The 13,235-nt window shown below is 47.6% G+C and overlaps 6 protein-coding genes across 6 annotated transcripts; 2 read left to right on the top strand and 4 right to left on the bottom strand.

Moving 5' to 3' along the window:
• Positions 1-279: 279 nt before the first annotated feature.
• On the bottom strand, positions 280-1,239 carry GGI43DRAFT_425251 (BTB/POZ domain-containing protein; the record flags this gene model as incomplete). The annotated part of the gene is made up of 3 exons (XM_083208486.1): positions 280-515; positions 571-989; positions 1,049-1,239. 3 exons carry the CDS (start codon positions 1,237-1,239, stop codon positions 280-282), a joined length of 846 nt encoding a protein of 281 aa, XP_083057137.1.
• A 964-nt stretch (positions 1,240-2,203) lies between these two features.
• On the bottom strand, positions 2,204-3,852 carry GGI43DRAFT_205455 (Alpha/Beta hydrolase protein). The gene is made up of 2 exons (XM_083200121.1): positions 3,170-3,852; positions 2,204-3,111 (listed from the first exon to the last, which is right to left on the bottom strand). Exons 1-2 carry the CDS (start codon positions 3,624-3,626, stop codon positions 2,411-2,413), a joined length of 1,158 nt encoding a protein of 385 aa, XP_083057136.1. The 5' UTR covers positions 3,627-3,852; the 3' UTR covers positions 2,204-2,410.
• Position 3,853: 1 nt separating this feature from the next.
• GGI43DRAFT_205628 (uncharacterized protein) lies at positions 3,854-5,875 on the top strand. The gene is made up of 3 exons (XM_083200123.1): positions 3,854-4,391; positions 4,467-5,345; positions 5,402-5,875. Exons 1-3 carry the CDS (start codon positions 4,154-4,156, stop codon positions 5,416-5,418), a joined length of 1,134 nt encoding a protein of 377 aa, XP_083057135.1. The 5' UTR covers positions 3,854-4,153; the 3' UTR covers positions 5,419-5,875.
• Positions 5,790-6,953, bottom strand: GGI43DRAFT_387206 (NADP-dependent oxidoreductase domain-containing protein; the record flags this gene model as incomplete). Its single annotated transcript, XM_083203894.1, has 3 exons — positions 5,790-5,825; positions 5,885-6,675; positions 6,812-6,953. 3 exons carry the CDS (start codon positions 6,951-6,953, stop codon positions 5,790-5,792), a joined length of 969 nt encoding a protein of 322 aa, XP_083057134.1.
• Positions 6,954-8,208: 1,255 nt separating this feature from the next.
• Positions 8,209-11,626, top strand: GGI43DRAFT_205481 (uncharacterized protein). Its single transcript, XM_083200122.1, has 6 exons — positions 8,209-9,246; positions 9,338-9,514; positions 9,585-9,631; positions 9,690-9,800; positions 9,860-10,006; positions 10,083-11,626. Exons 1-6 carry the CDS (start codon positions 8,538-8,540, stop codon positions 11,508-11,510), a joined length of 2,619 nt encoding a protein of 872 aa, XP_083057133.1. The 5' UTR covers positions 8,209-8,537; the 3' UTR covers positions 11,511-11,626.
• Positions 11,627-11,705: 79 nt separating this feature from the next.
• Positions 11,706-13,165, bottom strand: GGI43DRAFT_430362 (uncharacterized protein; the record flags this gene model as incomplete). Its single annotated transcript, XM_083209242.1, has 2 exons — positions 12,438-13,165; positions 11,706-12,309 (listed from the first exon to the last, which is right to left on the bottom strand). The coding sequence occupies exons 1-2, from the start codon at positions 12,881-12,883 to the stop codon at positions 11,706-11,708; spliced, it is 1,050 nt and encodes a 349-aa protein (XP_083057132.1). The 5' UTR covers positions 12,884-13,165.
• Between the last annotated feature and the right edge of the window lie 70 nt (positions 13,166-13,235).

Below are 13,235 nucleotides of genomic sequence, written 5' to 3'. Positions count from 1 at the left end.
GGCATAATCATACAAAAGGTAGCGCATAGGGAATAATCATGAACTGAGTTGCGCAAGGAAAACATCGTGCTTAAGAAAGATACAAAAAATAAAAGAAAAACGCCGGCCGTTCATTGTTTTTGTGATTGAGTTGGTATCATCTTCTTGACAAGTGACATAGGAAAGAACATTAACCCGGTGGTGGGCTTAAGGGAAGCCATTACATATGGCGGCTGGACCGCGGAGTATTTCTTCTTGGCCGTTAATCACACGATCGATAATGAAAAGAATTTGAAAGACCTACTGTACGGATGAGATATCATCGACATGGTTACAGAGGGCTACGAAGAGATCGAAGAACAGTTGCGTGCCTCCATTGAACATCTCAAGCTGCATGGTGCCACTTCGCTTGAAGGTGCTGCGAGAGCGGATGATTAAAGCCAAGTAGTGGGCTCGCAGCTTGGAGTCGTTATCGGGAGTGTTGGCATATGCATATCTTGCAGAGGCAAGGATAGTGCTGCATTGAATGCCCGATTCTGTTGCTATATCAGAAAGAAGTGCCACAGTGGAGTTAAGTCGCCAAGAACTTACGAAGACCTTGCTTGCGTAAAGATAGCTTCTTCAATTCATCTAATCCATATCGTTCGGCGGCACAATAAATGACTGTGTCTTTGAGAAGGTCACCGTCAACGCCGCGATGATAGAGTGTGCTCTCCGCAGCTTTTCTATCATCATCGTTGAGGATGGGCTCTAATTCCCAGCTATCCCGTCGCTTATTGTGTACCAAGCGGGGGAAATAGTCCCCTTTATACATAAACTCTAGCACTGAGCTAAAAATCTCAGGCTCCTCTTCTGGAAGAGAAATTCTCTTAGTTGAAGGATCGGTGTATAGCTTTCGAAGAGCATTGCTGAAGAAGGGGCTCGCGCAGAGGACGTTTTCGTGAGCAGCAAAAAGGCGCTGTTCAGAGCCGACAACAAGGGTTACGATAGAAGAGCTCAAATTGCTAAAACTAACAGCCACAATATTAGTTTACCGTTTTGATAAGATAGGGAGAGGCGGTCAGCTTACCTGGTCATGATAGTGTCCTCGCTGAAAGAAGCGGAAGATGACGTGGCTGGCCTTCGGTGGCGAGACTCATGGCGCTTCTTGGTGATTCCGCTATCTTTGCTGAAAGAGCTGCTGAAAGAAGAGGTGGATTTAGACACCTTGTGGCTCTTGGAGAAGCTCCGGCTGGAAGAGTCGGGTCGCTTGGAGTACATGGTGAGCCCCCTTGTAGTTAGGAGGCGGATTAAATAGATTAATAAAACAAGGGCACGATTGTCGTGAATGCAGGCGGTAATTGATTGCTAGTACCTTTTACAGCCGACAAATACGATCAATCTGCAGAAGAAGAAAAAAAATCACAAGTGAGTCAACTGCTCCGTGAAACCGACTCACTTGCCCAAGGCAGACGAAGCCGAAATTTTTGCACAAAGCGAGGTGGATGCCATGGTTTTATACGACTCCAAACTCAAACCCACAAGAGGCGCTGCCTGCCTGTGGACACCCCCGGATCCGTTAGTGAGGCGACCAGGCGGCCTAGGCAGGGTTGGTGATAATGAGGTGCCCCAACGCGTCCACTCGCGTAAAGTGGTGCACCGTAAGGTTTACAGTGCGATACTGGGCGACGCCAAAATCTTGCGAAAACACGTGATGCTCCTCATACAAGTGCTGCCCATTTTGGGCGGCCGAGGCGCATTTGCAGCCCAATGGCCACGGATCCCTGCCGAGCCTGACGAGTCACAGCTGGAAACAGGCAACAAAGGGGGGGCTGGTCGACGAAGGCCCTTGTCATGCAAACAGTGCTGTTTCGACAGTGGCTGGAATTGTGGTGTGGAACAGCCTGGAGAGCCGTGCGGTGCCTGGAGCTGTGCAAGGCATCCATCCATGTCTATCACCAGCCTGCAGGAATGTGAGATAGTGCATGAGAACTATGGGGCTTATAAAATAAATAGTTTTGGAGATGCACGTTGCTGAAATCCTTAGATGAATGAAATTTTGGGCTATTGGGGTCAATTGAGATCAATTGTATCCAAGCTTTGTCCTCAGTTGAGGCAGACGCGGCCTCGAGGTCGTAGGCTCCTTATCTAATTCTCACCATCTCTGGCGTCTCACAACCGCACATCTTGGGCCGTGCTTTTGGCAGTGGATCATGGGATAGATTGCGTTGCAAGGTACAGGCCTTCTTCTATCTTAGTTTCTGGCAAGCTACTGCATCAGCTAAGGCCGGTACGAGTGTCCCGTGTGAGTGCTGGGCGCAGAACTTAGCCACGACTAGAAGTAGCCGCCGTAGTATTTAGCACTCATATTCTCAAGTATAAGATTCAAGTCCACCATTCACGCTCGATTTTTGCTTTTTGGCGGCCCACGCAGAGATGACTTCTGGTCTGCTTAGGTATCTTGTGCCCGTGAAACAGCCAAGGCAATAGAACGTGCAATGGTGTGTTTGCCCTCCTTCCGCACCATCACATCGTTATGAAGAGCTCCGCGGACCGTGTGCAGTTCTGCAAACAGCTGAACATCCTGGCACCGCTTGTAAAGGATGCTGCCATGGTCGGAGGGCACTAATTCGTCTTTACCACCCTCTACTATATAAACCCCTGGTTTTGGGGCTTTTGTGGCTATCGATCCTAAATTTGCCAAGCTATCGAGATGGTTGCGCAAGAACGGCCAAAGGTGTCGATACGGCAGCCACTTTTGTGGATATAGTGCCGTGAGCATTGCGCGGGTATTTGTGAACGGCGTTTCTAGGATCAAGGCATCAATTGGTAAAGCTGCAGCATTTTGAGTTTTGGCCGCCAGATTTGTTGCGAAGCCACACCCAATACTCTGTCCCCACAAGATGGTGATAGGATTGGGTGCTGTCCCTTCTGTCTGCTTATACCTCTCATGATGGAGTTTTGATATCCATCGAAGTGCAGCCTCAGAATCTAGATCGATGCCTTTTTCAGAAGGACGATCGTGTGACGTCCAGTATCCTCGGTAGCTGAGGCAAACCATAGTATAATGAACCGGCCCCTCGGTCTCTGCTTTGAGTCGACGCAAAATACCAGAGATATCTGGCAACCGAGGAGGAAGAGATGAGGCGTTTCCTACTCTATGCCTTAGCTGCGCGCAGTTGATTTACGACATGAGAGAAATTCTGCATACCTTGAAAATATAAAATGTATACCGGCGTCTTGGGCGAGCCGCTGGGCTTGTGTTCGCAAGACATCTCACTTATACAAAGGGCAATCTCAGTGCCATCCAAAGATTTGATGCGGTCCTCTCGCCATTCGATTCCTCCGCACTGGCGCGAAAACTCCGAAATCCGCATGCTCCGGGCATTTGGTGGGAGAAAAGGATTGTAGATGATGGCATTCTGGAACAAAACCAGCATGATGCATTTGTAGCACCACAGGGCGAGGAAAAGTCCGGTGAAGATGGCGGGAGGCATCAACACTTGGCCGATGTGGATTTGCCTCTTGACCATGCCGTATCCATACTCGCATCGGACGACAGATTTACGTGGCCGCCACGTCCATGGCGCTGCTGTTCCGTATCTCCTCGCCGTGGCCTGTATCACCAGCGCTTTAGGACACGCAAATGACAATCGTGAGATGCGCATCACAGAAGACCCAGATTCCGGAGCCCTGTCACCGAACACGGCGGGGCTATAAGAGAAATCTTAATCTGGTCATTCACATCACATTCGAGCACAGCAGAACTTCTTACTTCTTATCTTGTAAATGCAGTGTGGCAGCCAATTTATGTAACAACTTCCGTAAGCTGCCGTAGCTCGGTTTTGTTTATATGGAGGGCCGAGACGAATGACAGCTCGGATTTTTATAGGTAGGTAAGGATTTGGCACCCTGCCACCCCGCGGTAGCAGCAAAACATTTATAGTGGGTTCAGGCGTCACTCGTCACTAAGCAAAAACGCCACCCCGGCCCTGCAAGGCATTTTGAGCTTAAAGCTCTCGAAAATGTTATGGAATACATAGTAGGCAGCACCCTCGCCTTCGCCATGCTGTAGCAGTATCACCCTGTCCCGACAACAACATTTTTTGCAGCGCAAGCTTTCGCTCTATCAAAAGACCAAGACTCGCGCGCTAGCGATCCTGCCTCAGGCTTGCACAGGCATCGGCAGCACGACATGGAAGCCCAAAAAGAAACAGAGCACGAGCGTGCGGCTCACATCGACATCGTGGACGACAGACCGTCTCCTCATGTCGACGGCGAGCCCAGCCCTTCTCTCAAGGACAGCAAAGGATGGGATGGCAAGCTTCGCATTCCCAAATCGGCGCTCATGACCAACCCGGAGGCACTGTCAGACCCGGAATACTCAGACGACAGCAATGTCCTGCACGGCGAGGAGATCCGAGCAGACGAGAGTAAGAGATCACAAACCTAGTCCACCAGCTACTTACAAGAAGGCATGGAGCTAACTCTGATTCTTCATATAATAGATTTGCTCGACAGTGAAGCTTCTGATACCGAAGAGATCATGGTCTCGCACTCTCGCATCGGGTCAATACCTGCTCTACGACTGGAGCGCTTCAAGAACGTGGCCCGCATCTGCCTCCGACAAAATGTCATTCAAGATATCGAGAGCCTTGACAGCCTTGCCGGTACTTTGGAAGACCTTGATTTATATGACAACCTGATCGGACACATTCGAGGATTGGACAGCCTCACAAAGCTTACGAGCCTTGATCTCAGCTTCAACAAGATCAAACACATCAAGCACATTAATCATCTGAAGGAGCTGAAGGAGCTGTTCCTGGTCGCCAACAAAATCAGCAAAATCGAAGGGCTTGAAGGGCTTGATAATCTGAGGTCTCTGGAACTCGGCTCAAACCGTATTCGAGAGATCCAGAATCTCGACAGCCTTAAAAACCTAGAAGAGCTATGGTTGGCGAAGAACAAAATTACGGATTTGACGGGGCTCGGCGGGCTCCCCAAGTTGCGTCTCCTTAGCATTCAGTCCAACCGTATCCGAGACTTGTCTCCCCTAAAGGAGGTGCCCGGGTTGGAGGAACTCTACATTGCCCATAACGCTCTCGAATCTCTCGAAGGTATCGAAAACAATATCAATCTCAAGACGCTTGAGATATCCAACAATCAAATCAGCAGCCTCAAAGGTGTGGGCCCTCTTGAAAATCTTGAAGAGGTGTGGGCCAGTTACAATCAAATTGTAGACTTTGCCGACGTCGAGAGGGAGCTGAAGGACAAAGAAGATTTGACAACTGTATATTTTGAAGGAAACCCTCTCCAGCTTCGCGGCCCTGCTCTATATAGGAACAAGGTTCGGCTGGCATTACCGCAAGTTAAGCAGATTGATGCTAGTGAGTATCCCCAAACCCAACATCGCCAGATGTCACCACCTTCTAACTCGATTTAGCATTTGTCAGAGTTTAGGGTGAAGTTCACCCTGCCAATTGGAGTACATGATAATGGTGGAACGGGCTATTTTTGGGGGAAATCTTTACGGCGTTTATCGGACTATTTAATATATGATAGCATCGTTCGCGAGAATAATGCAGACATCCCTGTCCCATTGATTTGCACTTTAACGGGGTAAAACTTGATTGTTGGAAAATACGAAGCCCTGTATCGACTCTCGTGGTTCAGAATATTCTGAAAATCATTTTCTATAAACAAACTGACTGCCCAGCTTTTCTTTACAAGAAGAACAATGAAAAAAATGGCCTCAAGACAGCACTAACAAGGGAAGTTTACTGGTAGAAAGAATGCTTTTTATTATTTTATTTGTTTGACCCCCGCTTAATTTAACCAAAGAGATACAGCTTGTCGGCAGAGAAGTACTAAAACGAGATGTGAGTATGACACAACATGATACAGGCAGTGGAGATATGTAACTCACATTTGTGGGCTTGTTAAATCGGATGTTCAAATCCATCTCTGCAATCTTTTCCAAGTCGCTGGAGTCCAGATCAAAGTTGGTTGAGTCCAGGTTCTGAGCCAGGACTTCCGGTCGAGAAGTCTTGGGGATGACGGCCAGGCCGCGCTGGGTGGCCCATCGAAGGAGGACCTGAGCGGCGGTCTTGCCGTGCTTAGTAGCAATCTCCTTGATGACGGCATGCTCCATCAGGGGAGCGGCGCTCTTTGCGCGAGGCATATCAAGCTCCATGAATCCAGTGGGGCCGAAAGAGGAGTAAGCTGTGACAACAATGCCCTCCTTCTGAGCAAGTTTGACGAGGTCGGGCTGCTGAAGGTAGGGGTGGTGCTCGATCTGGAGCGTAGCAGGGGGGATCTTGGCGTAGATGAGGGCTTCGTACACAGACTGAGCCTGGTAGTTGGAGACACCGATGCTTCGGGCAAGGCCCTTCTCTACCAGCTTCTCCATGGCACCCCAGGTCTGCTGAAGGGTGGTCTTGCTCCATCGAACCTCACTCTCGCCGTCATAGAACCATCCTGGCGGGTAGCGGACGCTGGGGTCAACGTACTCGAGGGCGGCGGGGAAGTGGATGAGGAAGAGGTCAAAGTAGTCAATCTGCCAGTCGGCAAGCTGTCTGCGGGTGATAGGCTCGACTCTGTCCTCGTCGTGGAAAGTCTGCCACAGCTTGGAGACGATGAAGAGGTCCTCACGCTTCACGAGACCCTCCTTGATGGCGCGGGCAACACCCTCACCACACTCCTTCTCATTGCCATAGTCTGTATAAGTGGAAGAGGGAAAATATTAGCGCTGATGTTACTTCCAATGACGTCTTCCCCAACTTTTACAAGGAAGAAAGCGGGGAAGAGAGCTATTTTTTTTATATCTCTCATTTTCACATGAGCCAAGACTTACCACATGCGCCGTCAAACAGACGGTAACCAGCCTTGATGGCGTTGTATACGGTATCTGCTGCAGTTGCCTGGTCGACCTTCCAGAGGCCAAAGCCCACCTGGGGCATCTCATATCCGCTGTTGAGCTTAAGTGTGGGAGCCATCTTGTCTGCCAGTCTACCTTGGGTCGAGAAACAGCGATAAGTCTTGTTAACCGTTGAGACGTTAGATGAGATAGACAAACGAGACAAGAAGAAAGAAGGTTGTGGTTGTCGGGGCTTATTTATGCACAGCGCTCGAACCCCACACGAGAGGAGGCTCGCTCGGTGCCTCATAGCTGGATCCTCTTATTCGCAGCCGCAGCCTTGTTATCTCACTAGCCCGAGTCGGTTTTCCTCTTTAACACCAGTGGAATCCGCCCCTAGCTTGGCCAAGTATAGGTCAGCTGGGTCTCTAGATGGGTGGATGGATAGATAGGCCTTCATATGGAGAGGCCAAATTCCAACATGGCAATAAACCGTCGGACCCAGCCCAGCGCCTAGCGAATGGTGTTTTGCCGCCTATATGCATGAGGGCGGGTAGCAACTAGTAGATCTAGCCGGCCCGGATGGTTCTCATTTTCACCCAGTTGGGAGCTTGTGGCGGTGCTAGATACATCTTGGGAACAGTAAAGTTAAGGGTCCCGATCATATCTCGTCTCCTATTAGTGCGTTTAACTGTCTCTCAAGTTTGCAGTTGGTGGCTGACAGGACTAGTATGACGATTAGGCCTGTCAACTAGCTCGAAATAATGACGCTTTCCCCTGCACAAGTCCTCTTTTCTCTTCTCTTCATTTCTTCTTACATCACCGAAAATGTCATTTGTGGATACGACGGGCAAAAGGACATGACTATCGAATGCTGCGGCAACTGTTACATTCACCTGGCATTCTCGAAAAAGGTCGTCGATATCCGGGTGATCAGGCTGAGGAACCCATGGCAATTTAGCCTAAATGCCAATGGTGCTCCGCAGTCCAGGATGCGGCTAATTGCTCCGGTTGGTTGCCGTTCAGTGGCTTCCGACGCCTCTATGGAGCTTATTATCCACTAACAAGAGGGACACATCTAATAAGAACGTCTATTTCGTCGAACGCTTGGACCTCTGATGGACTTGATTCATGATAGGCCATGGGTCAGGATAAGATGACATCGTGTCGAGACCAGGCTATACTACGGCGGGTATTTGCAATTTTTCTGTTTATCTTTTATCTTTGATTTTAAGACCGTTAACTCCTCGTCATATTGCTTATGGTGACGACGCGTTTTGAAACCATTCGGTGGAGACGCAAGGAATCTATTTGCGGTGGCTTGTATCCTCTTTGAGGGGTTGTTCAACGGCGGGGTTTCTTGTTAACTTGACCTGGTACGATATCATCATCCAGGGGCAAAGACAAAAAAAAAAAAGAGGAATCCTTGTTGGGTAAAAGTGTTCAGTTTTGAACAATAAAGAACTTGATTCGTTCAAAGGAAAACGAAAAGAAAAATGAAGCGAGGACGTTGCGCCTGACCAAGTACGAGAACGTCAAGATGAATATATCTATTTTGTCGAATGGCCCTTTGTTGGACAACCATGCAATTCGTTTGTTTGTTATGCATTTCACTCACACATATATTATAGCCGCCGACATAGATCCCCAGGGTGGGAATGGAATACTAAACCATGTCTGCATATCCTACGATTGATCTCTCGCCATCCTAGTCATAGCCAACATGTCATCACCACTACCCCATCTAAACGTGCGCCGCAGAGTGGTAAGACCTGGGTCTGCTATACCTGCCAAAAATTTCCTAGCTATTCAATCGGCCCTGATTCGCGGTGACAGAGATGTGACACTTGACAATGCGAGCAAAATCTTTCCAGAAGATTGCGACGAACTTGGGCTTCCCTATGAATCCCTGGATATGCCACAAGACCAGCCATTCGAATGTGCCTTTGGTGACGACTATTCTGAATCTCATAGTAATGATACGGATCAGCCAAACCTCGTTGGAAACCATATTGAGCTCTTTAACTGGGATGGTTTCAGACTCGAATGGGTCAAAGTCCTCGGCCAGGGTGGCTTTGGCATGGCCACGCTCTGGAACGCCATATTTGACGATCAAAGCAGTGTGAAGGTTGTCATCAAGCTACCTATCCATGCGAATGGCACGCTTGGGGACGAACTAGACTGGCACCTTAGATATAGAGGAGCTTCTCATATCACCCAGAGTCTAGATCTGCAAGAGATTGCTGACAATGTTAGACGCGGGATTAACAGAGACCACATGATAAACCGGGGAGTAAGGTTTGACCAGAAGAAGTTGGGTATTCTTGTCTTGGAGTACGCAGAGCATGGGTGTCTCTTTGACATATTGTCCAAGGCCTCGTATTTTGGAGTTCGTTTTTCGAATAAGGTGTTATGGGAGATTTGGGAGTGCTGTAAGTTTCTTTATGCCCATGTATCATATTCTGTGAGCCAGGGCGAAAGAAGATGAAATGGAAAAGGGATAAGCTAACGGAACATTCACAGTGGTGAAAGGCGTTGTATCAGTAGCGCTTCAGCCAGATTCAGTTAAACGATGGAGCACCAATAGTCTTGATATGATATTGAATTCGCTGGATAATGCACAAAATATTAATGAATTTCTAAGGCTTAGTACATTGATTGATAGTCACGATGTGCATTTTGACCTAGAAGAGCAGAATAGTAACTTACCAACTCTTTTTTTTTTTTTTCCCCTCCATAACTGGAAATACACTAACAAAGAGATGAATAGTTCTCATTGCTAGAGATGATGATCACTCTCACCATCCCATTTTTAAGGCAAGTTTGAGAGATGTTGAAATAGCGGCTGGCATGAGCTGACACTAACTCGAGTTAGTTTCATGATTTCGGGGACTATAGTCATAAAATGAGAGAATGCTGGGATTATTGGGATCATTACGATTACTGGAGAGCCAGAAGGTGCCCCAAAAATAATCGAACTCCTCCGGTAAGCCCTATATGTATACTTGAACCTGTCTTTGTTGGAAATGACTCACAAGTTATTAGGAAACCATTTCCGAAGATTGGGACAAAGTCGATCTGAGTAGACCAGGATCGGTATTACAATACACCGGTGATACCTTTGGACCAGAAAAGAGTGAGGTTGCAGGGCGATACGGCACTTGGACGAATATCTTCACCATTGGCAAAATTGTGAGTTCCGTTCCTTCTCTCTTCTCTTTATTTAATCTCTTTGTTATCAAGGATCACGCTAATGAAGACCAATAAGATGGAGTCTATCATAACAAAAAGCTGGTCAGCACATCCAATGACTACAATGATATATGAGGCTGGGGATGAACGATGCTTGGGCGACTCGTATGCCTGGCGTCTAAGCAAGCCAGAGTATGACTATATCGATCCCGAGCTTCTCGACCAGATTGCGCAATGCCAGTTCGAGAAACCAAAGGACCGTCCTCAACTAAGCTATCTCTTAAAGAACGTATGTGAGCGCAAGCACCGCGGCTTCGAAGAGAGCGACGATGAGACACGCTCCTTTTGGGATACTTTTTGGGCACGTACGAGGACAAATCTGGCTGGTCATCCAACGGGCCAGTCTCCGGTCCCTTTCTCAGACTCACAGACTTCGACAATTGCGGCTGAGGATTCAGGAAATGAGAGGAATTATCCCACTGATCGCGGTCAACGTGAATATCGGCCAGATCCTTTTGCACGGCCCTCTTTTCGAGGTCTTCATGCAGAAAATTCCGACAGGCAGTCACTATCTTCTCCGTCACGATACGATGAAATCGGCAATCCCCTTATCACACATGTAGCCTCTCTCCGACGCAAAAGCAGACGATCGCTTCTTAGCGTATCATCAGAAGAGTCTTCTCCGGTCCTTATCCGAAGACCAGCGCTTCCTACAGTCCTGCATGCGACGGCTCTGAATCCATCGGCAAGCTCGCCATTAGGTGACTCAGCTCCTTCAAGCAGAAACCAGAGGAAGCGATCGTCTTCATGGTTTTCTGATAACGACTCCGATGGTGGGGTACTTCTACATGAGACAAAAAGAGCCAAACACGATTTAGTATCTGATTCGCCATTATCATCAGAGAGAATAAACAGCTCAGATGGCGGAGTACCCCTACATGAGCCAAATAGACCTAAGAACAACCTGGCTCCTACCACACCAGCATCTTCATCAAATGGAGGAGTACCTCTACGAGGAACAAACGGAGCTAAACACAATTCAACATCTTTTTCATTGTTCTCGTCATTGGGAAGTATAACTAGGGCTTGGTGGACATCAAAGAGGGCGAAGAAGCAGCCAGTTAAATCACCAAGATCTACAAACACAGCTGCAATCGACGATATCATATCCCAATCGATTAGTGATAATCCTACGTGCCTAAACTGGGCATGGCCCATTATGACCATGGCACCAAGACGCATACCGAACATTCTGGAGATTGATGTACGTGATGCCAAGCGCCTTGACAAGTATGCCGCGATATCACCAGACAGAAAAAGTCAGCCGCAGAGTAAAGGCAGTTTCTGTTTTACAAAGAAGTCCGATCCGTCATATTACCAGAGTGTAGATGAAGAAGCTTCACAGAGACAATTTGGTACCACCATGATGCCAGCTAGTAGTGCAGCTTTTACTCCGATGGAAGTAATTCGAGAGGAAAGAGAAAGCCAAATGGACTTGGATTGATACGAGAATTTAGTTGAGTATGAGGCTGAGCAGGAAGGTGATTTTGTCAATATGGATAAGCAAGTTGTGATAGTCTATAGTTAAATTGCTTGATAGAGGGTTCTAAATATATTTTTTATGTTTAATACAAATATACACACAATATATATATATATACAATTATATACACTAGCATCTCCTCCAGTCTTAAACATATTATATCCATCCTTTTGCCCTATATATACACTCACATGCTCCTCCTCCACTCTGCACATCGGCAATCTTGTCACCATCAGAATCCACACACTCTGGTCCTACTCCCAGTGTAGCATTCTTAATTTCCATAATTTCCACCAGTCCCGGCCAGTTCACATAATCATCGCGCTTCTGGGTTATCTTAGATAGCCATTGCATTCCCCGTTTCGTCCAAAGAGTGGCTTGAAAAATCGTATCAGTGTAAGTGCACTTCGTGGCACTGTTTGTCGCCGTAATTGCCAGCTCAACAGTCGTGTTAAATTTGAAAGATAAGACAAAACGTTCGTCCTCTTGTCCCTCATTGAGAACTATTAGAGGGATATTTGTAAGAGATGAAACGATGGGGTCGTCGGCGGAGGAGATTCGATAATTCGAATCCACCTCTGTGATGTTCCAGTAAAAGCGTGGTAATCGGCTTCCTTTAGAAGAAAGGCAGCGCCAGGTGTCAGGATTAGAGGTACATGCTGACGATGAGCCGTAGAGCGCCGTATCGACTACAAAACCGCTGATTGGTAGGTGTGGAGAAAAGGCATCTCGATTGCTGTAAGGGCTGCCCATGACTGGTCTGCGGCGTCTTGCTGTTAGCATTCTTTTCTACCTATAGTAACCCCTACCCACCAATATACTTGATATATACAACGTACAATTTTTATCATCCGAGGTACTGATATTCGTTGGTGTGTGCGAACTCACGTTTTGGTAAGTCCCAGTGTGAGTCCAGTAGCAATCCCGGCAATAATCACCATGAACACCGATGACACTATTACCAAGTGACATTTTCGCTGTGAATCGCTCGGCGTCCACTCCTCTCCATTCCATCGCCTTTTTCTCAACGTTTCTGCAGCCGGAGGCGTCATCTGTCCAACAACAGTCTTTTCGTCTCCATCATCGCCTTCAGTTTTACACTCCGCCAAGGCCGGCGTTTTTGGAGGTAGATCTTGAAAGCCCGTCAAATACGGTATAATTATCCCTTGAGGTTGTGGGCCCAGGCTTCGGCGAGGATTCTTTGCAGGTATTCGGAGCATTACTGGTGCTGGTGTGATGATACTGCTGTCTTCTTTTATGACAGGCATCTGCCCGACTGAGACGAGCGATGCCCGCGATCCGGCTCGAGCGTGAATCTTCGTTGAATGTGCCATGTTGTTTAATAGAAAGAAGAATAATTAATGAAGAAGGCCACGAGTCTAGTGGTAGTTACTCAAAACTCTTTCCTAGATTTGGGTATCAAAGTTGGCCGAGAATTCTCATCACCAGTATCAAAAACAGAGAACGCAGAAACGCATGAGCAGAAACAAAGCGCAAAAATATTAAATATCAAAAAGGAGAAAATTCTAATGACGACGACAAAGAGGGAGAGAAGAATTAGCATCCCACCACCCCTATTATATATCTCCTATCATAGTATCTTCCGTCTGAGACATTCTACCAGTGAGACCCGCCCAGAACAACAGCCACGCGAAGCGACCTCGCCTCAAAATTTCATATTGATAG

The sequence above is a fragment of the Trichoderma evansii genome (genome assembly GCF_050947405.1).
Source record: "Trichoderma evansii strain SZMC 28006 chromosome Unknown GGI43scaffold_23, whole genome shotgun sequence".
NCBI classification, from domain to species: domain Eukaryota; kingdom Fungi; phylum Ascomycota; class Sordariomycetes; order Hypocreales; family Hypocreaceae; genus Trichoderma; species Trichoderma evansii.
Note: the sequence above shows the minus strand (reverse complement) of the source record. Positions and strands in the feature narration are given on the sequence as shown.

Excerpts from the sequence above, each read along its gene's own strand:
- GGI43DRAFT_205455 (XM_083200121.1), bottom strand. The coding sequence starts at position 3,626 with ATGCGCATCTCACGATTGTCATTTGCGTGTCCTAAAGCGCTGGTGATA. Across the intron at positions 3,112-3,169 it reads ATACATTTTATATTTTCAAG|GAAACGCCTCATCTCTTCCT; the intron begins GTATGCAGAATT and ends GGCATAGAGTAG.
- GGI43DRAFT_205628 (XM_083200123.1), top strand. The coding sequence starts at position 4,154 with ATGGAAGCCCAAAAAGAAACAGAGCACGAGCGTGCGGCTCACATCGAC. Across the intron at positions 4,392-4,466 it reads GGAGATCCGAGCAGACGAGA|ATTTGCTCGACAGTGAAGCT; the intron begins GTAAGAGATCAC and ends TTCATATAATAG.
- GGI43DRAFT_205481 (XM_083200122.1), top strand. The coding sequence starts at position 8,538 with ATGTCATCACCACTACCCCATCTAAACGTGCGCCGCAGAGTGGTAAGA. Across the intron at positions 9,632-9,689 it reads CTCACCATCCCATTTTTAAG|TTTCATGATTTCGGGGACTA; the intron begins GCAAGTTTGAGA and ends AACTCGAGTTAG. Across the intron at positions 9,801-9,859 it reads AAAATAATCGAACTCCTCCG|GAAACCATTTCCGAAGATTG; the intron begins GTAAGCCCTATA and ends ACAAGTTATTAG.